This window comes from Meles meles, chromosome 3 (assembly GCF_922984935.1).
Source record: "Meles meles chromosome 3, mMelMel3.1 paternal haplotype, whole genome shotgun sequence".
NCBI lineage: Eukaryota > Metazoa > Chordata > Mammalia > Carnivora > Mustelidae > Meles > Meles meles.
The window spans coordinates 141,018,093-141,040,956 of NC_060068.1; the positions used below are offsets into that span (position 1 = coordinate 141,018,093).

The 22,864-nt window shown below is 46.8% G+C and overlaps 1 protein-coding gene across 1 annotated transcript in view; it reads left to right on the forward strand.

The window, feature by feature from the left end:
- The window catches only part of CCDC69 (coiled-coil domain containing 69), a 37,169-nt gene extending 14,677 nt beyond the window's left edge, over nucleotides 1–22,492 (forward strand). The window contains exons 2-9 of the mRNA XM_046000875.1: nucleotides 2,030–2,099; nucleotides 4,612–4,718; nucleotides 5,211–5,298; nucleotides 15,658–15,731; nucleotides 16,716–16,817; nucleotides 17,321–17,440; nucleotides 18,338–18,435; nucleotides 19,176–22,492. Coding sequence (XP_045856831.1) covers nucleotides 2,030–2,099; nucleotides 4,612–4,718; nucleotides 5,211–5,298; nucleotides 15,658–15,731; nucleotides 16,716–16,817; nucleotides 17,321–17,440; nucleotides 18,338–18,435; nucleotides 19,176–19,353 — 837 coding nt within the window. The 3' untranslated portion in view covers nucleotides 19,354–22,492. The remainder of the gene's footprint in view (nucleotides 1–2,029; nucleotides 2,100–4,611; nucleotides 4,719–5,210; nucleotides 5,299–15,657; nucleotides 15,732–16,715; nucleotides 16,818–17,320; nucleotides 17,441–18,337; nucleotides 18,436–19,175) is intronic.
- Nucleotides 22,493–22,864: the final 372 nt, after the last annotated feature.

Sequence of the window (22,864 nt, forward strand, 5' to 3'; positions counted from 1 at the left end):
TCATGACCTGAGCTGAAAGCAAGAGTCGGATGTTCAACTGACTGAGCCACCCAGGTGCCCCTTTAAAGTGTTTCTTAAAATGGGATCTAGAATTTTTTTTCCACTTTTTTAAGAGCATCTTTTTTTTTTAAAGGGATAGTTGACAATATAAACATTATATTAGTTTCAAGTGTACAACAATGATTCAGTGTATGCATATATTATGAAGTGATCATCGCAGTAAGTCTAGTTAAAATTCAGGGACATTTTGGGACCCCTGGGTGGCTCAGTTGGTTGAGCGTCTGCCTTCAGTCAGGTCATGGTCCCAGGGTCCTGGGATCGAGCCCCACATTGGGCTCCCGGCTTGGCACAGAGTCCCTTCTTCCTTTGCCTCTTCCCTCTGCTCTTTCAAATAAATGAATAAAATCTTTAAAAAGAAAAAAAAGTGATGTTATATATTTTAAAAAGTCATCCAAGAACATCTTTAAAAGTTACAGAATGCTTAATTTATATTTTCTATCCCAGATTCTGGTCTAGTGGCTAGTGTCATGCCTTGGCTGACTTTCCACCTATCTGGGGTAAAATGAGAAAATTAAAGGTGTAAGTGTGTGTATAACATTGGGTATGGATGTCAGTTCCCCTTTCCTGGAAGGGTGTATTGAGCTTTCCTTACTGTATTTTAGAAGGTTAGAGACGGTCCTCTATTTTATGAAATGATGGTGTTAGTCTGCAGATAATGTTCTCAGACTCCTTGGTTGTCAACCCATATCAACTCTCCTATTAAAAAATGTTATTTACGAAACTCGAAAATCTGGGAACCACTAACTCTGCTTCAGGATTTAGCCTTTTGGCATCAATTTCCTACTTTGATCAGGTTCAACTAGTACTGGCCCAGGTTGGTGAAAAAGCCCACAGGTATGGCTCAAGCCCTTGACTCCACCAGTTTTTCACTAACCACCTTGACTGAGTCCTCACCTCCTTCAGCCCCAGCCTCCTCTTCTGTAAATTGCGGATATTCCTGTTTCCCAGGATCACTTTGAAGATCAGCTAAGGTAGTGTAGATAAGACATCATAGTGCCTAGTACATCATGAGTATGGTGCCTTACCCCCAACTGTCAAGGTAGATACCACTGCCTCCTTATCGTTGGCAAAACACCCCTCTAACAAAGAATAAGCATGGTAAAACCATGGCCTAGACTTCTCCTTCTCCTCCTCCTCCTTCTCTTCCTTCTCCTCCTCCTCCTTCTGATCTTCCTTCTCTACCCTCTCCTCTTTCCCCCTCCTCTTCCTCCTCCTCCTCCTCCTCCTCCTCCTCCTCCTCCTCCTCCTCCTCCTCCCCCTTCTTCTTCTTCTTCCTGAAGAATTTATTTACTCATTTGAGAGAGAGAGTACAAGCAGGGGGAAGAGCAGAAGGGGAGGGAGAGGGACAAGCAGACTCTTGAGCTGAGCGTGGAATGACACACCGCGCTCAATTCCAGGACCCTGAGATCATGACCTGAGCCTAAACCAAGAGCTGGATGCTTAACCGACTGGGCCACCCAGGTGCTTCCCACCCCCCACCCCACGGCTTGAAGTTCTGATGCGTTGCCCCAAATACAGGGAACTTGGAAAGAAGTTGTGGTAACCATAGTTCCTGAGAGGAAAGGGTAATTGTCTCTGAATTAGAGGTTGGGAAGTTTCATCTGTAACTGGGTTGAGGGTAATAGCAAAAGGTCTGGCCAAGAGCTGGAAGAAGGAAGAGGTGGGGAGGGCCTCATGGATGATGGCACAAACCACGAGAATCTAAGGAGAGGTCAACCAGCAGCAAACTCCCCACTGAGGGTTTCCCTGGCGATGATGAGAAATCCTACTCGGGGAACCCCTTCTCCACAGAGGGAGTGCTGCCTTTGTCTAGTGAGGGAGGCAGCCTAAGTAACTAGATCCAAGGCAAGGTCTGGCATAGCTGGACGTCGGTCCTGTCTTGCCTTTGGAAGGATCCTACTATAGCATCCATCCTTACACTGACCTCCTACCCTCTACCTTCACCTCATTGTTGTCTCATTTCTTCCAGAGGCGCCAAAAACCAGATCAGTCACCCAGACCAGAGCCACAGGAACTAGGTCCCCTCAATGGGGATACAGGTGAGTAGCAGCCCTATAAATGCCCTCCCTACCCTCCATGAGGTTTCCTACTTTATAATCAACAAAGCTGGTATAGCTATTTAATTACTTCATGAGATCTTAGGGAGGTTACATTAATAGCAGTATCATGTCTAAAATCAAGGAGGTGATACTCCTGACTGGTACTTGCCTCTTCCTGGCTACTGATACCACACCTGGGGTGCTGAGTTTATTTCTGGAAAGTACCTTTTCAGGAGAATCCAGAAAAATTGGAGGGAGAACAGTGGAGACAATCAGGCTGGTGAGGAATCTGGAACCCAGTACTGTAAGGAGGACTTAAAGGAGCCTTGGATCTAGTTACTTCTGGAAAGAAGATGTTGCAATAAAACACAATAGGTCTCCCTAAGTGTCTGCAGTGCCCTCAGAGAGAAGAAAGATAAGCCTTGTTCAGTGTGACCCAGAGGTCAGTACAAAGGCCTCAAGATGGCAGAAACAGGCAGGCAGAATTCAGTTCAATCTCAAAGGATGTTTTGTGTGATTGTTGGTTTAAAACCGCCAGAGCTACCTAGTAATGAAATGAGCTCTCCATCTCTAAAAGCGTTCAGTTACAGACTGGAGACTGGCGGGGCCATTGTAGATGACGTTTAAGTACCAGATAAGCAACTGGACCCAAATTCAGAGGCTCTGTAATCTGCCTGTGCACAAGAATTACTTGGGGGAACTTCAAAGATACGCATTCTGGGGCCCTGCCACAGACCAGCTCAGCAAGAGTCTCTGGGAGTGGGGCTGAAGACTCTGTCCTGGTGATGACAGTCTGTCTTTGTTCTAAGCTTCTCCCTGGCCGGGGCTAGTCCAGGTACTGGTCTTGTGGACCAACATTTGGGACCCTGAGCCCAATGGTTTGTGAGAGTCTGGGGTTCTCTGAAATTGACTACGGCCATCCCCCAGGACCCAGGGCACTGACTCGCTTCCTCCAACCCCCATCCTGACAGGCAGCCCAGGGCTGGCTTCCTGGCTAGCAGCCCACTCTTCAGCTTTCTCCTCATGCTCTTTGCCACCCCTGTCTCTGGTGCTCTGCAAAAATAATATGACCATTAATGACAATGCCACCTACATCCGTGATGCCACCCCCTCTAATGGTTGTCAGGAGCAATAATGACTCTCCAGAGAGCATTCAGTAAACAAAGCAGCACATTTATTGAGCTATTTCGAAATGCCTGGCCCGATGCGTCCTGCTCTGTGTGCATCAGCAGGCAAGGTGAGGTGGCCGTCAGGAGGTCCTGCCACGGGATCAGACTGTGCAGGTTCCAGCCCAGGCCCCGACTATGAACGGTGCGATCCTGGGCCAGTTGCATAACTTCTCTGTCCCTCAGTTTCCTCTTCTGTGAAATGGGGATAAACATAGTCCCCACCACACTGGGTTGTTGTGAGGACTGCGTGTTCCCCATGAGGCCCCTGGAACAAGGCTGGCATGTTCCTGGGCACGGTAAGCTCTCAATATTCCTTACCTTGCTGGTGTTATTTCTGTCCCCATCATTTCCTGATTTGATCATCTCCATAGTCCTGTGCGCTAGGTGTTATTATTATCCCGATTTCCCATATTGGGTAACTGAGGCTTAGAGAGGGTGGGTCGTGCCTTAGGGCACACCCAGAGCCTGTTGGACTCAGAGTGGCATTGGCAGGGCCCGTTTCTAGAGTTTCCATAAGCAAGGGCTAGACTTCCTGTTTGCATCTGCTTTCCACTCACAGCAGCCCCTCTGCCTCCATTTTGGTGGGGGGGATGCTAAAGGTCAGGGGTCCCACACTCAGACACTCACAGGTCCCAGCAGGCAAAGCGGGTGGTGAAGTGGCCCCTCAGGAGAGACAGGCGAGGTCTGTGGCAAACAGCAGGCCCCATCCCGGATGAAGCAGGAGACAGCTATGTCTTGGCTTTGGGTCCTGGTTGGCACAAAGGTACACACGGCCAGGCCTTTGGCTTCTTCAAGAAAACTTGGAAATCTGTGTATGAAGTAAAAGTTGCCCAGTTATTAAGTCTTGGCAACTTTTTTTTACTTTATTTTTAAAAAGATCTTATTTGTTTGAGAGAGAGAGTGAAAGCCTAAGTAGGGGTGCCAGGGAGGAGGAGGAGCAGGCTCCCCACTGAGCAGGGAGCCCAGGGTGGGATTCGATCCCAGGACCCCGGGATCATGACCTGCACTGAAGGCAGACGCTTAAGCGACTAAGCCAACCAGGTGCCCCCCTTTTTTTACTTTAGATATTTGTGCGAGCAAACAGCATTGTTATGGGCTGAGTCTGTCCTGTGAGTTACCAGCTCTGCTGCGGATCATAGGGGGCAGAATGAGACCACTGGCCCCCACACAGAGGAGGGTCTCCAAAGTCAGAGAGATGTGAGTGGTGGCCGCTGGAGGTTGCTCCCAACTGACACCATTCTTGAGGTGGAGCCTGGAGTTCTCACCCCTTCACCCTGGCTTCCCATAGGGAAGACCTGGCCTCACCCCGGCTCTGTGTGAATTTTTTGCTTTCTCACCTGTAGCCCCAGCCGTCCAGCTCTGCGCATCTGAGGAGGCTGAGGAGTACCAGAAGGAGATAACCAGAATTCTCCTGCAACACGAAGAGGACAGGAAGAAATGGGCACAACAGGTGAGACCAGGTGACACACAACCCTTCTCTCTTCCTCTTGCTCAGCCAACCTTGCTCTGTGCCGGAATGAGGACCACCTTTGGATTTGGGTGTTCTAACTATCTCTTATGCCGTTACCAAGAAGGAAGTTCTTTATCTTTTGAATAAATATTTGTAATTGCTTGCATATAATTCATGATATTCATTGTATGCAGTGCAAGATGGGGGAACACTGACACGGTCGAAAAACTTCCTGCCTGTAGTGGGCATCAAGATTAGAGGACTCATACATCCCTTCCACCTAGACAGTTCTCTGGGAGCCGCCTTCTGAGATCTAAAGAAGGCAGAGTCAGCGACACCTGCTGTGTCCTGATGGTCTTGTGCCCATCGCTCAGATGATGGGATGGGACTCTAATCACCAACCTCTACGATGCTCCAGGGGCTGGTGTGTGAATAAGGGGGGCTGCATTGAACCTGCTCACTCTCATGCTGGGGGCCACCTCCTATCCCCAGGTGGAGAAGGACAGGAAGCTAGAGCTTCAAGAGAAACTAGATGAACAGAGAAGAGTCCTGGAGGCAGAGCATGAGGAGACCCTGCAAGGTAAGGATGGAGATTCTTCACTACCAAGGGTGTGGAGGACCCCTTCTTTTGTCCCCACCTCCCGAGTTCACAGGGGGACTCCCACCTCCTGTCTCTAGCCCTCCCTCCCACCTCTGGGCCCTCCCCATGCCTCTGGCTGCCCCCTCCTGCCTCTGGTCCACAAAGAGTTGGCTGCTTCAGGGCTGGAGTCTTCAGAGTCCTTGGACTTGTCCCTTTGGACATGATTTTAAAACTGACACCGTACTTTGTCTAACCTTAGTGGAGAGATTTTTTTTTTCCCTTTCCATTTTAAAAGCAATTCATATTCCTTAAAGGGAATTTGAAAAATCTAGACAAATAGAATTTTTAAATATCTATATTCCTTTCCTACAACAATGACAGGTCTTAAAATTTATAGTTAGGTGATTTTTTTCAAATACTTTTTTCCCCTTTTATAATGTGATCTGACCATCATAAAAATTTAGAATCTATGGATTAAACAAAATGATCTTAGAATGTCTTGGTTAGGACCTCAAGTTCTGCAGGCACAGTCCCTGGGTTGGGATCCCAGCCTCTCCTCTTACTCTCACTGGCTGTGTACCCTTGAAGAACTGGGTTAACTTCATTCATAGGGTCGTTATAAGAATTAAATGATTTGATGCACAGATAGATAACATTTAGAACAGTACCTAATATTTCATAAGATACCTAGTGAACAATTATTAGTACTTATTACTTTCTTATTGAGAAAATTAAAATTGTATGTAATTCCATCAGAACGAGTCCCTGTTACCCCTTTGATATACATCCCTTTCATTCTGTGTGTGTGTGTGTGTGTGTGTGTGTGTGCGTGTGTGTTTACCTGGGATATTCATCTACACACATATACACACAGACTTTGGAGGGAAGGAGATAAATTGTTCTCACTTTGACTTCTACTAACATCTTGTCATTAAACTTCTATAGCAGAAGTTTTAGTAATTACACATCCTTCCGTTGTCAGCCCTTGTTCATTTAACTGAGCCCCGTTCGTTAGGCATTTGGGTGATTTCAAACTTCTGCCATTGTTTATAGTAGAAATGATACTTCCACAGTGAGCACTGTCTTGTAAACTCCTGGCCACATTCATGATTTTATCTTTAGAATAACCTTCTAGTAGAAGCGGTGTGACAAAGTTTATGTATTTTTTAAATTTTGGTAAAATACACGTAAGACGGTTACCATTAGTGACATTTCATACATCCAGAGTGCCCTGGCACCATCACCCCATCCCGTTCCAGTACACCCTCATCACCCTGACAGTGAGTCCTGCCCACACCAAGCATTCACTCCCTGCACCTCCCCAGCCTCCTAGCTCCTGGCAGCCACCAGTCCACTCTCTGGCCATGGTTTCGTCTGTTTGAGACACTCACTAAATGACATCATGCCATCCGTGGCCTCCCATGTCCAGCTTCTTCACGCAGCACAACGTTTGCTGGGCATATCCCTGTGGCACTGTACATTTGCACTATTTCTTTATTTCCCTCCCATTTCAAAAGCTAGTTCATTCCTTTTTATGGCTGCATCATATTCCATTCTCACTGGCACGGACACGCCACACTTCGTAAACACACTTCATAAAGTTGATGAACACCTGGGCTGCCTCCACCCTTTGGCAACCGTGAATAGCGCCGCTAGTACGAGCACCGGCTTAGACACCCACTTTCGGTTCCCTGGGTGTATTCCCAGCGGTAGATTTGTGGGGTCATTCAGCAAATTCGTGCTCAGCTTTGTGAGAGACAGCCAAACAGTCTGCGACAGCAGCGGCACCGCTCTGCGTCCCCACCAGCGATGCCCAAGGGTTCCGATTGCCCCACATCCTTGCCAGTCCTTGTCCTTTTCCCTTGTTGTTATTGTTGCTATTGTTGCCATCCTAGTGCAGCTGGAGTGGTAGCTCATGGTGGTTTAGATTTGTATTTCCCTTATGCCTAATTATGCTAAGCATCTTCTCATGTGCTTTTTGGCCATCTGTATGTCTTCTTTAGAGAAGGTTGGGTACATTTTTTTTTTAAGATTTTATTTATTTGATAGAGAGATCACAAGTAGGCAGAGAGGCAGGCAGAGACAGAGGGGGAAGCAGGCTCTCTGCTGAATGGAGAGACTGATGCGGGGCTCAATCCCAGGACCCTGGGATCATGACCTGAACCAAAGGCAGAGGCTTAACCCACTGAGCCACCCAGGCGCCCCATTGGGTACATTTTTAATGTTACTGAAACAGACCTAGAAATGTTATACCAGTGTTTGCTTTCATCATTGGTATTTGCATCGTCTTTCTCGAGAACTATCTTTTAAAAATATAGGTAGGATTATTTTTTTTAAATAGATAGATTTGAGAGAGAGAGAGCACACAAGCAGGGGGAGGAGCAGGGGGAAGAGAGTAGGAGGGGGGAAGAATCTCAAGGAGACTCCATGCAGAGCCCGACTTAGAGCTCGATCGTTCTTAAGACGCTGAGATCATACCCTGAGCTAAAACCAGACGTCAGACAATCAATTCACTAAGCCACCCAGGTGCCGCCCAGTTAGGATTATTTTATGTGTAAAATTTTAGATCCTGTTCTTTTCATTTAACATTGTTTCCAACATGTTTCCAAATAATTATGCTGCTTGTAAATGTTGATAAAGTTAGGCCATTGCATACGCGGTTTTCCTTATATCTTGAGTCTAGACTTCCAGATTTTAACTGCTGTAAATAACACCGCACTAAACGTCTTTTGCATAAAGATGTGCCCACATTTCACGATATGTCCTTAGATTCCCAGAAATGGAATAACTAGAATAGAGGTCTGAACAATTTTAGGATTCTTGAAACATATTGCAACATTAGCACAAAATGTTTTGGAATGTATTTGAAGCCCTAGCCCTGGGAATCTGAAGAACTGTGTTTTAATTCTAACGTGCTGCGCAATGTTGGGCCTGTCACTCACCCTCAGCTCTGTGTCTGTATCTCTAGAAGCTACCTTGAACCTCAGGTCACTTTCCATATCTCTAAAATCTACCTTCCCCTTGTCGCTGTTGTAGGAAAACAGCTCTGTTCTCCATGCGTTGCTTTGATACTATTTTCAGCATTATAAATATATTGATAAGAAAATTCTCCTCATGGAAAAACCCCAGAGGAGAAGGGACTGCTTGTCTTGAGTTCTTCCCATCAGTTAGAATTCCTACATAATTATTTCTAAATCACTTGGCTTATATTAGGTGGTACACCGGTGTGTGTTAAATGAATAAATAAAAACATAGTGGGAAGGGAAATACAGGATTTTATGTGTTTGGGGGACAGTACATAGATAACTGGGAGAAGCTAATGGTGATTTTCACCTTTGACAATGCTTTGTTGTTTTTTATTTTCTCTTTTTTTAATTTTTTTAAGTTACCATACAGTAAAATTGACTGTTTTGGTATACAGTTCCCTAAATTCTAACACAGGTGTACAGTCACATAATCACACCATAATCTGACACAAAACAATTCCAACTCCCCCAAATTTTCTCAGGCTATCCTTTTTTAAAAAGATTTTATTTTATTTTATTAGAAAGAGAGAAAAAGCACACAAGCAGGGGAAGGGGCAGAGGGAGAGGAAGAGGGAATACCCAGCACTCCGCATTGAACGAAGGAGTCTGACAGGAGCCTCCATCCCAAGAGCCCGAGATCACCACCTGAGCGGAAACCAAGAGTCAGATGCTTAACTGACTAAGCCACCCAGGTGCCCCTCAGGCTGTCCTTCGGTGCTCAATTCCACCACTACTCCAATTCCTCTGTGTAGAATTACCACACAGGCACCCACTGATTTGCTCCCCATCCCTATGGTTTTGTCCTTTCAAGGTTGTTTTATAAACAAAGTAATACCTGATTTTTGATAGTGGCTTCTTTCACTCATCATGGCATCTTTTTTTTTTTTAAGATTTTATTGATTTATTTATTTGAGAGAGACAGAGAGAGGGAGCATGAATGGGAGAGGGGCAGAGGGACAAACAGACTCCCCGCTCAGCAAGGAGCCAGATATGGGGCGCCCTCCCAGGACTGGGATCATGACCGGAACGGAAGTCAGATGCTTAACTAATTGACTGAACCTCCCAGGCAGCCCTCATCGTGATGTCTTTGAAATTCATCCAAGTTACATGTATTAATAGTTCAGGTTTTTTTTCCCCACTGCTGGGTTGTATTCCATTGTTTACTCATTCACTTGTAGGACATTTTGGTTGTTTCCATTTTGAGGCGAATGTGAATAGATCCTCTTCTGAACATTCACGTACAGATTTCTGTGTGTTCCTAAATTTCCATTTCTCTTGGGTAAATAATGCAGGAGTAGGATAGAGAGGCCATATAATAAGTATATGTTGAGCTTTATGGGAAACAGGAAACTGGTTTCCTAAGTGGCCATGATGCTGCTTTCCAGTGAGCCATATAGGATTTCTACTCTTCCTTCTTGCCCAACACTTGCCAATTTTTCTCTTAAGTTTTAGCCATCCTAACTGGTGTGTGGTGATATCTCATCATGGATTTGATTTGCATTTCAGTAATGACTAAGGATGTTTGCCATTTCTTCTTGTGCTTACTCGCTGTCTGGGTATCATCTGGTCCAATGTCCATTCCAATCTCTTACCCATTCACTAGCTTGCTTGTTCTTACTGCTGAGTTTTGAGAGATCTTACATATTTTGGATGCAAGTCCTTTGTATTTGCAAATATTTTCCCCTAGGCTGAAGGGGTTTTTTTCTCATTCTCTTTATAAAGCAAAGTTTTAATTTTGATAAATTCTAAATTTATTATTTTTTCTTTCATTCATTATGCTTGAGGTATCATATCTTAGAAATTCTAACCCCAGACAACAAAGATCTTCTATGTTGTCTTCCAAAATTTGTATGGTTTTAAGTTTTACATTTAGATCTATGACCCATATAATTGTGTGATTTATCTTCTTTGGACTGTTAATATTGTGGATTACATTGATTTAAATTTCAGATTTTGAAGTAGCCTTGTATTCCTGGCATAAACCCTACTCGGTCACATTAATGTATTCTTTTTTATGTATTGCTGAACTTGATTTGTTAATATTTTACTGAAGGTGTTTGTGTTCATGAGGGCTGTTGTTCTAGACTATCTGTCTGGTTTTAGTTTCAAGGTTTTCTTGCCCCATGGAGTGAGTTGAAAACTGTCCCTTCATCTTTCATTTCTGGAAGAGATTGTATAGAACTTGTATGGTATCATTTTTAAATGTTGAATAGAATTTGTGAATGAAACCATCTGTTCTCAAACATTTATATTCCGGAAAGTATTTAAGTACAAATTCGAATTCTTTAGTAATTATAGGAATGCCCAGGTGATGTGTTTTACCTTAGGTGAGTTTTGGCAGTTTGTGGTTTTTCAGGAGTTGGTACGTTTCATCAAGTTGTCCAGTTTATATGCATAGTATTGCTCATAATAATCTCTTACTATTGTTTTAAATATCTTCTGTGTCTGTGGTGATATTCCCTCTTAATTTCTTGATATTGGTAGTTTGTGTATTCTCTTTTTCTTTGTCAGTCTTAAGGTTTACCAACTTTATTAATCCTTTCCAAAAATCAGCTTTTAGTTTTATTGATGTTTTCCCCAATTTTTCCATTTTCAATCTCATTGATTCCTGTTATGTTTATTTCCTTCTCCTGGCTCCTTTATATTCCGTTAACTCTTCTTTTTATGATTTCTTACACGAGGAGCTTATATTACTGATTTGAGACCTTTCTCCTTTTCTTACAGAAGCATTTAATGCTACGAATTTCTCCCTAAGCACTGTATTTCTGCATCCCACAGATTGATGTGTTGTATTTTCCATTTTTGTTCAGTTAAAAATATGGTCTAGTTTCCCTTGAGACTTCCTCTTTGGCTCTTTGAACACATATAAGTGTCTGGAGATTGGTAGTTCTCTTTCTGTGACTGATTTCCAGTTTGATTTCATTGTGGTCAGAGAACAGAGTTTGTATTTTGCTCCTTTTATAATTTGTTAAGGTTTGTTTTATGACTCGGGATATGGTCTATCTTGTGAATGTTTCATGTGCACTTGAAAAAAATGTGTATTCTGCTACTGTAGGTTGTAGTTTATAAAGTGGTTAAATCAGGATATGGACAGAGCTCAGTTCTTCTATATTCTACTGATTTTATGCCTCCTTGTTCTATTGAATGCTAAAGGGTGTTGAAATTCCTCACTATAAATATGTATATTTGTCTATTTCTCCTTTCAGTTCTGTTAGTTTTTGCTTCATGGATCTCAAATTTCCTTTGTTAGGTATACAAACATTTAGGATTGTCATGTTTTCTTAGAGAACTGACCTCTTGATCATTATGTAATGCCAATGTCTTCATCCCTGATGTTATTCCTTATTCTTAAGTGCACTTCATCTGATATGAACACAGCTACTACTGCTTTCCTCTGATTCATGTTGCTTGTTCTGCCTTTTTACTTGTGATCTACATGTGACATCTATTTAAAGCGGGCTTCTTGTAAGTAGCACATAGCTGGGTGTTTTTTTATTTTTAAATTTTATTTATTTATTTATTTATTTGATAGCGATCACAAGTAGGCAGAGAGGCAGGCAGAGAGAGAGTGGGAAGCAGACTCACCACTGAGCAGAGAGCCCGATGCAGGGATTGATCCCAGGACCCTGGGATCATGACTGGAGCTGAAGGCAGAGGCTTTAACCCACTGAGCCACCCAGGCGCCCCACTGGGTACTTTTTTAAAGATCCAGTCTGATAATCTCTGTCTTTTCTTTAGCATGTTTAGACCACTTAGTTTGTGATGTACTGCTGTGGCTGGATGTAGGTCTGTCCTTTTTATGCTCTACATTCCTTTCCCTGGTTTCTTTTGGAGTATTTGAACATTTTTTAGTATTCCATTTTTAACTTGTCTCTGATCTTTTTTACTATATCTCTTTGTATAGTTCTTTTTTGTGTGTGTGTGATTGCTTTAAGAATTACAAAATAGTTAAGAGTCTCCTTAGAATTCACATTCTGCGGTTTCCAGGGGGATGTAGAAAGCCTACCATCAAGAAGCCTGGGTGACTCAGTTGGTTGGATATCTGCTTCGGCTCAGGTCATGATCCTGGGTCTTGGGATTGACTCCCACATCAGGCTCCCTGTTCAGTGGGGAGTCTGCTTCTCCCTCCCCTTCCCCTCCTCCCCCGTGCTTGTGCACTCCCACTCTCTCAAATAAAAAAATTAAAATCTTAAAAAAAAAAAAAAAGAAAGAAAAAGGAAAGAAAGAAAAGAAAACCTGCCATCCTCTAGCTCACTATCCTCTCTCCTTTTTGTTGTACTGATCTTAGGTATGACATCCACATACATTGACTGCCCCATCAGACAACGTTACACTGTTTATAACATTGATTTACCATTAATCATATTTTAAAGAGCACGAGGGGAGAAAAAGAAGAAGACTAATCTATTATATTACCCAGGCATTTACCGGTTCTGTTTTTCTTCCTATACTCTTGAAGTTCAGAAGTTGCCTTTGGTATCATTTTTTTTTTGATCTGAAGATTTCCTTAAGTGGTTCCTTTAGAAGGTCTGCAGATGAGAAATTATCTTAGTGTTTCTTTTTCTGAGAACGCCTTAGTTTCACCTTCGTTCCTGAGGACATTTTCACTGGCTATAGGATTTGAGATTTACAGCTCTTTTGTTTTCGCAGTTTTTATTCCCTATTTATGTTCTTATTCTCTCTAGTCTCAAAGGTTTCTAATAAGAAATTCACAGTCATTCAAACTGTTGTTTCCTCTAAGTAATGCATTGTGTTTGTCTGGGTCTGTTTCAGATTTTTTCTTTGTCATTAGTTTTCAGAAATAATGTGTCTGGGGATGCCTGGGTGGCTCAGTCGATAAGGATCCCAGGATCCTGGGATCAAGTCCTGCATTGGGCTCCCTGCTCAGGGCAGAGCCTGTTTCTCCCTCTGCCTGCCTCTCTCCCTGCTTGTGCTCTCTCACTCTCTCTGACAAATAAATAAGTAAAATCTTTAAAAAAAAAAAAAAAAAGATGTGTTTGGGTGTAGATTTCCCTGGGCTTCCCCTGTTTGGGGTTCAGTGGGTATCTCTTGTCTGTAGGTTTATATTTTGCAAGATTTGGGAAGCATTCAACTATTTTCTCTTCAAATACAGTTTCTGTACCACACTCTTTCTCTTCTCTTTCTGAGACTTCGATACACAAATGTTAGACGTTTTTGGATTGCTTTATATGTCCCTGAGGATTTGTTCATTTTTTTCCCAATTGCTTTTCTCTCGGTTGTTTAGACTGGATAATCTCTACTGACCCATATTCATGTTCACTGCCTCTTTATCCGTGTCATCTCTGTTCTGCTACTGAGCCCACCCCGTGAGTTGTTGTTGGTTTTTTTTAATTTATTACATTTTTTAGTTCTAAACTTTCCTTTTGGTTCTTTTTAATAGCTTCTGTATATTTGCTAGGGCTTTCTATTTTTCCATTCTTTTCAAGAGTGCTCACCCTTACTTCATGAGACGTTTTTGTATCCGCTGTCTTTAAGTCTCTGTCAGTAATTCCAACATCTGTAGCATCTCAGTGTTGGCATCTGCCGAATGTCTTTCTCAGCCAAGTTGAGATTCTCCTGCTTCTTTGTATGCTGAGCCACTTTGGATTTTTATGCTGAGCCGTTTGGATTTGCATGCTGAGTAATTGTAAATGATATCCTGAAATATTTGAAAACATGAGATTCTGAGTCTTGTTTAAAACTCTTGGTTTCACGCTACTTCAAATTCTGGTCTTCTTGCCACATCTCCCTGCCACCATTTACTGTTCAGAGTCTGCAAATAGCTATTCCATCCATTCTGCCTGGGTTTTATAGCTACATGGTGTAGGACAAACTGTATGGAGCATACATCCTCCAGCTTACCTGGAATCAGAAATTGTCTTGATTGGCAAATTAACAGATTTAGCCCATAAAAATAAAAAAAAATTCAGCTTATCATTTTTATACAATTTTATAGCTGATCTCTTGAATTTGGGGACTCTTCACATTTATATGGCTGAATGTTGTTTTTTCTCTGTCACTGCCCACTGAGACATAGGCCCACTACCCGGGCCTTTGGTTATATGACACTTTTTTTTCCTGTCCTCTCTGTCCTATTTCCCATCCCACCCATTGATTGGTCACTTCCCCATTGTCTTCTTTCAGTTGAGACAAAGTTGGAATTTTCCACAAGGGACTCTGTAGAGGTGGGATAAGAAATATAATGACACTGATTTGGGGAAATAATAGCAAATCTGCACAGCACTGCCCAGTCTGGAGAGCCCTTGTGTGTCCTTTCCTCACGTCATCCTTAGGTCATCCTTGGGTCATCCCTTAGAACAACTCATGTCACAGTTGATGCAGTAGAACCCCCCCTTTTTTTTTTAAAAGATTTTATTTATTTATTTGACAGAGAAAGACAGGGAGAGAGGGAACACAAGGAAGGGAAGCAGGAGAGGGAGAAGCAGGCTCTCCACCAAGCAGGGAGCCCAATGTGGGGCTCAGTCCCAGGACCCTGGGATCAGGACCTAAGCAGAAGGAGGACATGGGGAGAAGGAGAAGAGAAGTGAGTTGGGGGGAAATTGGAGGGGGAATGAACCATGAGAGACTGTGGACTCTGAGAAACAAACTGAGGGTTTTGGAGGGGAGAAGACTGGGAGGTGGGGTGAGCCTGATGGTAGGTATTACGGAGGGCACGTATTGCATGGAGCTGGGTGTGGTGCATAAACAATGAATCTTGGAACACTGAAAAAATGAAATGAAATGAAACAAAATTTTAAAAAAAGAAGGCAGATGCTTAACGACTGAGCCACACAGGTGCCTGCAGTAGAATGTTTTAATATCTGAGGTGATCCTCTCAAGGTCCCTCAGTTGTAAGAAGCAGAATGACAACAAAGTAGATTTCCTGGCTCCAGAGCGAATGTACTTACTGCAGTTCTCTGCCCTGGTTTGAGAAATAATGCTTTAATGGTTTCCAAGTTCGGGTAACTCAGCTTGCAAAACATCAGCGCTGTGCATTGTCATGGCTGGCGAGTCAGATGAACAAGCTTGCTGCAGGGTCTTTGGGTCTCCACCTCAGTGCGGCGTGGGTGGGTCCTGCAATCTGGTAGGGTTCACAGCTCCTCCCAAGATATCATCTGTCTCCATTTCCATGAGCTTTCATTAAATCTCTACCATATTTCTGGCGCAGCTGCACGCCCAGCAAACGAAGGATGAGTAAGACCATCCCCAGCCCCCCGGCCCCTGTGGGCCCCAGCTGATCGCCCAGGTTCTCCAGGCCTCATGGGGCCTGCCAGAAGGCATTGGGGTAAAGTGCCTGGGTGTCTGAGCTCACGGAGGTCTCCTTTCCCTACAGTCCTCCGGGCCTCGCATGAGCAGGAGAAGGAAGCCCTTACCCACTCCTTTCAGGAGGCCAAGGCGACCCTGCAGGTGAGAGGGAACTCATGGCCATCTCTTCGGGGGAGGGGAGGACCTGCAGGAAAGCCGCCTGGCCTCTACTTAGGGGTGAGGGACAGAGGTGAGTGTCTTCTGTATATCCAGCCCCTCGATGTGGTGACTGACCTATTAGCTCCAGAGGACGTGGTATGAGATCGGGGTGGGCCTGTTTCTCTGAGAACTGCGCTTGGAGGATCTTGGAGACCTCATGGGCCAGGTACCATGGTGAGACCGGGCTGGCAGGTGGATACACGGGGAGCTGCGGAAGTATGAAGGAAGGCATCTGAGTCAATTTATCAGGTCAGGGCCTTCGCAGAGGGATGAAACCTTATCTGGAACCTGAAGGATGGATTAGCATTCTTCTGATGAAAAAGGGTAAGAGGAGTGCCCTAGGTAGGAAAAAAAAAAAAAAAAAAAAAACAACCCAGTGTGCTTAAAGACATAGAGAAGAGGGGGAAATGTGGTTACCTGTAGAACTGAAAAAAGTCCAAGATCCCCCTGGGATGAAGAGTATGAGTAACCAGGGAACTAAGGCTGGTGAGGAGGCAAAGGCCAAGTGGTGGGGCCCATGAGCCCTATGAAAGGTGTGCTCTGTCGTGAAGGTATTGGGCAAGGTTTGGATGCGGGAAGCTCTTGGAAGGGGAATGTAGGAGGCAAGAATATACCTGGCAATGGGAGGACAGAGAGGGAAGACTGAGGAAGTGCAGAGCCTGACTTGGGTGGGCTTTGAAGGTCGAGCTAGCCTCGAACACTGGGACATGGTCCCCAAGCGCACTGGGAGTCCGTAAAGGCTTTATGAGCAGAGATGGGGCTTGTATGTTTCAGGCAGCGGTTGAAGCAAATCGGGCCTGCATTGGTGGGCAGGGCAGGGTGAAGATTCATGGAAGAACCCAAACCGTGCCCTCTCTGGGATGAGAAGTCCACCTCCAGTCTGTATGAACCAGCCTTTGGCCATCTCCCTCCCACTCCCTTCTCCAGGAGACCATCGATGGACTGTCCTCACAGCTGGAGGTCTTCCAGGCCAAGATGAAGAGGGTAGAAGCGTCCATTTTGAGCCGAGACTACCAGAAGCACATCCAGGCAGGTGGCAGTTAACCTGGCAGCTTTTCCTTCTCAAATCTCCAGGGAGGTCAGGGTCTGGGCACCTGGAAAATCCGGGTCCTCTTCAAGGCCAGGGCTAGACCTGACACTCTTACTTTCACAAGGGCCTGGAAGAAAGAGGGTCCCCGTGTCACTGAGGGGGAAAGTAAGGCTGAGAGAGAAACATGGGGGGTCGTGATGTGCTTGGGCTCTGGATTCAGAAGGAACTAGGTGCAAAGAGGTAACCTAGCACTTAGCACGAGCAACTTAACTGCTCTGAACTACAATTCCTCATCTAGGGTGGGAACAGGGCTTGCGGCTGAGGGTATTATTAGGCTGGAAGGAGATGGAGCATGTTAAGCACTTACCGTGAGCCCCAAGGGAGGGGGTGACTGGGGAGAGGCAGACAGTGATTTGGAGGCAGAGTGGGAGAGCAGCAGGTAGCCCGTACCCCTCTCTCCCCGCCTGCTGGTCTGATGTGATGATTCTGCATCCATGTCTAGGATTATGGGAGCCCCAGCCAGTTCTGGGAGCAGGAGCTGGAGAGTTTACACTTTGTCATCGAGATGAAGAACGAGCGTATTCACGAGCTGGACAAGCGGCTGATCCTCATGGAAACAGTGGTCTGTGCCTGGCAGCTGGGGGCAACGCAGCCACAGGCTTGGCCTTTCTGAGCATTTTCTTTGTAAAGCGTGTGGAGGGCAGGCCCTTTGAGGAGGTTCCAGCATAGGCCACACCAGCGTGGACCTGCCACCCATGCTGGCCCTGGAGACAGCTGAGGCTGGTCTGCGGCCAGTCTGGGTCAAGCACGGGCCCTTTCTCATATGGGCCCTGGGCTTTTCTGGGCTATTCTTGCTGCTCTGACTTGGGTGACCCCAGGAGTACCCTGGCTAGTTGGGAGAGGCTGGCAGGTGTTACGTGCCAGGCAGGGGCTGAGGAAGCAAGGCTGAACCATCAGACAGAAAGGAGACCAGAATCATCAAGGACAGGCCTGGGGGGTGACGGGCATTGAGCACACTGATGGCTTTGTCTGCAGGAGAAGGGAGGCCTTGGGAACCTAGGGCGGCATCCAGAGGGAGATTATGTTACTCCAGAAGAAATCTCCCTACTCGTGGGTGCCGCACAACCTGTATTCTAATCAGACCATCTCAGACGCTCCCTGTGAATTTTGTTCAACCATTTTTGTGCACTAGCATAACAGACACATGTAATTTTATTTATATAGATGATATCCTGACTTCGGAGAACCAAAAGTACCCTTTCCCTTATGCACTGATGGAGACGTTAGATGGGAGTGGCTATATTTTTTTGCTACGTCTCACGTGGCAAAATTAAAAACTGGCAGCTCTGTGTTCACTCCTCGGGTGTGTTTTTTAAAGTAATCTTACTGCTTCACACAATGTAACATCGAGTCCAGACGGAGTCAGTGTTTTCAGTGACCACAGATAAGAGGGAGGTGATGGTATCCGTTCTGCCATGTGAGGTCGGTGGCTTTCTGAGTGCCATCTGATTTGTTACAGAAAGAAAAAAATCTGATGTTGGAGGAAAAAATCTCCACCCTGCAGCAGGAGAACGAGGACCTCCATGTCCGGGCCCGCAACCAGATGGTTACGTCAAGGTAACTGTCCCGTGCCCCCGTCTTCCCCCCACCATCATTTGGTCAACATCTCCGGTTCAGAGGGTCTTGAAGAACCTGGGAAATGGACCGACAGGCAGGCCCAGGCCTTTCTGGGGAATGTGGCTCTCTCTTTCTTTGACAGTCAAGAATCCCAGCAGACCAGCTCTGTCCAGGAACCTCGGTCTTAGTGTCCTGATTGATATCTGTCCCCATCCTGGCTGAGTCGTCTCCACTGCAAAGCCCAGTACGGGAAGAGGGGACAGGAAATGTCTAGCTGGGGTGACCTAAGGAATGAATGAATGAGTATATATGAATGAAGGAACCCATTCTAAAGGCTTGGTAAATGAGAGCCACAATCATGTGTCAGACATAATTCATTGAATTGTTTACATATTATCTCACCTAAGCCTCATAATTACTCTAAGAGCCTGTCCACCTGTTATCACTCCCATTTGACAGATGAGGAAACTGAAACTTGGCAGGAGTCAAAGACTTGTTCGGGGTTACACAGCTAAGTGGTGGGGCAGATCCGAACCCAGAGCCGTCTACCTGTGAGGGCCACTCTGCTCTGTCAAGGGATCCAATGACCTCTTGCGTCCAGGGGGGCGACAGGGTGGTGGGGGTCCTGATGCGGGCAGGCGGCCCCTCTGTGGAAGGCCCCTTAGAGGAATGGGCTGGTTGGTGCAGCCGCTGCCAGGCCGTTCCCCACTGGCAACACGGGCCTCTGTCTACACCCACAGACAGCTCTCGGAGGACCTGCTTCTCGCCCGCGAGGCCCTGGAGAAGGAGTCCCAGTTGCGGCAACAGCTCCAGCAGGAGAAGGAGGAGCTGCTGTACCGGGTCCTCGGGACTGACGCCTCCCCTGCCTTCCCCCTGGCCTCTGTCACCCCCACGGAGGTCTCCTTCCTAGCCAGCTAGGGCCCAGGGCCGGGCCCTCCATGATGCCTGTGGTCACGGCTCCCTCTTGAGGACTTACTGAAGAAGACAGCGGGAGCCTCTCATCTTGTCCCAGGAAGGGCGGAGGGCAGGAGTGAGGTGGGAGCCAGGGTGTGTGCCCAGAGGCCTGGGGGCCTGGGCCATGCAGGATCACCCATGGGGTGATGGAAGGCCCCGGATGTGCCTTCCCTGGAGCTGGCCCAGGGGACAAGCAAAAGGAATCCTTCGTCCCTCCCTGTTCTCTCTGTTCAAATCAGGGACGTCCTGAGCTTTTTCCGGGGGCAGTGCTGCTGAGGCCATCTGACAAAGAGACAAGCCCCCTGGTCCTGACTTGGTAGCTTTCCCCAGATGTTCTCACTTCTGCTCAGACCCTCCCTTAGCCTCAGTTTACCTCTCCTCTAAAACAGGCAGGGGAACTGATGATACTTGAGTCTCTACAATGTCCCATTCTAGGTTTGTTTGAAGGTCAGACAGGGGGCTGGGGACAGGGGAGGAAGTGGGCCAGACCCTGGGAATTAACAGGGAAATGTGGGCAGCTGGAAAGGGGGTCACTGGAGGCCTGTGGGGCTGGCGGTGCCAGGGCCCGAACCAGCCAAGGCAGGGGCTAGACATGACCTGGGGTATGCCACTGCTTCTGGTCCCAGAGTCTGGTCAGCCCAGGGGATAAGCCAGAGATCCTCCTCCCCGACCAGGCAAGGCTCACTCCCTCAGCCCTCCAGGTCTGTCTCAGGGCCACCTCGTGGGTCTGGAGACACCTAGCTGCCAGAGCTAGAACCTCATCCCTGTAGAGATGAGGAAACCACGGTGGGGAGTGGAGCCCACAAAGCCAGGAGGCCCAGGACCTCAGCTGTCATCCTGCTCTTAGATCGCTGTGCTTGTTTTTCTCCTCAGGCTCTGGAAAAATCAGACTTGTGACTTACCTTCTCCACCTTCCTCTACCTGCCCCCCCCCCACCCGCACTTCTGGTTTCTCTCTTCCTCCTGCTCCCTACCTTTACTCCCTCTACCATGCCTGGTGCCAGGTGCCAGGACCCCAGAGCCTGGCCCTCAGCTTCCCCATCAGTGCAGAGGGGTGGCTGGAGAAACCAGCCTTAGCAGGCCTGTGCAGCCCAGACGGTCTGTGGATTTAATATTCTTCTCAGGAAGCTTCAGGTCAGCTGGACACTGCACAGAGAACCCCTCCCCTGCACAGAGCATTTTAATTCAGTGCTCTCCCAGACACTCCCTCCTGTCAGCTACCTAAGATTCTCGAAGCCAGTTCTCATCCCTCTTCAGCAGCAGAGCAAACTGAGAATAACAGGAGCTGGAGGGCCTTGCCCGAGATTCCCCTGCTCCAGCCCCAGGCCCCAGACCAGCAAGTAAGAAAGGCCAGTCCAGTAGAACTGAAGTTAGCTCCATCAATCCAGACCTGGTCTTCAGCCATTTCTTGTTCTGGGATTCAGAGGTGACTCTCTTTCTCCATTTCTCCCCTAGTAGGGCTAAGGGAGCGCTGAGTTGCTTCTCTGGCTGTGGGCAAACAGGTTATATATCTGGGAGCCTTGGGAACAGCTCCGGAGTGAAGTACCCATGTACTTCATGCATCTTTCCCTGAAGTTTGTCTGGGATACACTAATTCATTGCACATTAATAGGCATGACCAAGAAAAGAATTGATAGCCAAGTAATCTGAGAAACTCTAGATTCCCTCAAGTTAAACAGATCTGCAAAGTGCAGAACTTCTCAGAACCCTTAATGCGCTAATGTGAACTGCAAATTTCCAAGAAGGAAGCAGAGTATCCAGCATTTTCTAAACTTCCTTTGACCAACTTCCTACCCCAGCCTAAGCACTTCAGGCTGCAGAAGGCACTTTAGGGAGCATCGTTTTAATTGAAAAGGGCTAGGCTGGAGAAGGGGTAAGTTGTGGGAGCAGGGTTTTCCTCATGTAGCCTATGGCAGAGGCAGGGAGATAAACTGTGGTCACGCCCTCACCCTGGGGAAACAAGCCGTGGGAACCATGGCATTGTGTTTATTTGGCCCCTGTGTTTTCCTGAGAGAGGAGGAGACGCCTCACTGAAGAACGAGGGTCCATTGAACAATATGTCCTAGGCCTGAGTGACTTGCCAGTGGCTCTGGGCTCCCTCCTGGGGTACTGGTGCCCCACTGGCCCTAGCTCTGCCCAGCCTTGGAGTGGGGGCTGATGTTGAAGGAAAGGCTGGCGGTCAGAACAGCTCAGGGCTTGGAGGGAGGCTGTGAGGTTGGTGCAAGGCGTGGAAACAGTGATGTGCAGGCAGAGTATAAGGTGTGAGTGCAAAGGTCCTTTTTGCACTCTTTTGGGAGTAACAACTCCTTGGCATCAAAAATACCAAGGTTCACATGGTTACCTACCCCTGTTTTGGCCCATTGCTCCACACCAGCATGCCTGCAGCTAGGGAGGGAGCTAGGAGGGGGCAGGGGAGACGTGAGGGCTTCTGGTCACAGGGATACAGATGGTGGCAGTCCCCGTGCCCTGAAGGTTGGTGGGCTGGCAGGTATAGATGCCAGGGTCCCTGGCCCAGGACCTCTTCCACATAAGGGTGCTGCTTGCCTCCTGCTGCACCTGTTTTTCTCGGCGAACAACAGTGGTCTACTCCCTGATGCTGGGGGGTCAGCCCAACTGCCGGGACAAAAAATAACTTCATCAGCCAGCCCAGGTGTCCGGCTCAGGCACCAGCAGGCAAGTGAGAGACACTCTGTGTTCCTTCAGGGACAGGGACTCGCCCAATCCACACACGCCGATCAGAGCACCTGAAAGGAAAGGTTCTTTGTGGCAAATGTGAGCTTCTCAAGTCCCTGGGGACAAGCTAGGGTCTCCTCTCCAACTCAAGGAGATGCAGGAAGTAGCTTGGCTGGGAGCAGCAACCCCCTCATCCCCCCATAAGGCACTCTGGTTTTGTGTGGTTGTTAATGGGTGCTACCTCCCCAAGGGGGAAGGGTTCTATTATGAAAATTGTTTGGGAAACACTGAGTCAAGCAATATTAAATTGGAGAGGCTCAGACCACTGAGTCTGTTACATGTGCGTGTGAGTTGTGAGTTTCCAAGGTAAGAGAAAAAAAAAAAAACCACCTTTGTTCGGGGTTTGGGGCTGGACTTTTTGGTATCCTACCATTCCAAGGAGCATATCCGGGGAAGGCCTAGTACAGCAAAGCCATGTCTCCCAACCATCTGTGTGTTCTTTTCCCCTTGTTGGGTCTCAGTTTCCGTTTTGGACAAGTGGGAGAATGATCCCCCACTCTTTCCCTCCTAAGGCCTCTGGAGAACTCACCTTCACCGTGTCTTTATTGGTCCAGCCCTCCCTGCAAGGCTCAGGTCAAATTTCAGCTCTTCCAAGAAGCCCTTTTAAGAATTCCTGAAGTTGTGGGCGCCTGGGTGGCTCAGTGGGTTAAGCCTCTGCCTTCAACTCGGGTCATGATTTCAGAGTCCTGGGATCGAGTCCCACATCGGGCTCTGCTCTGCAGAGAGCCTGCTTTCTCCTTTCT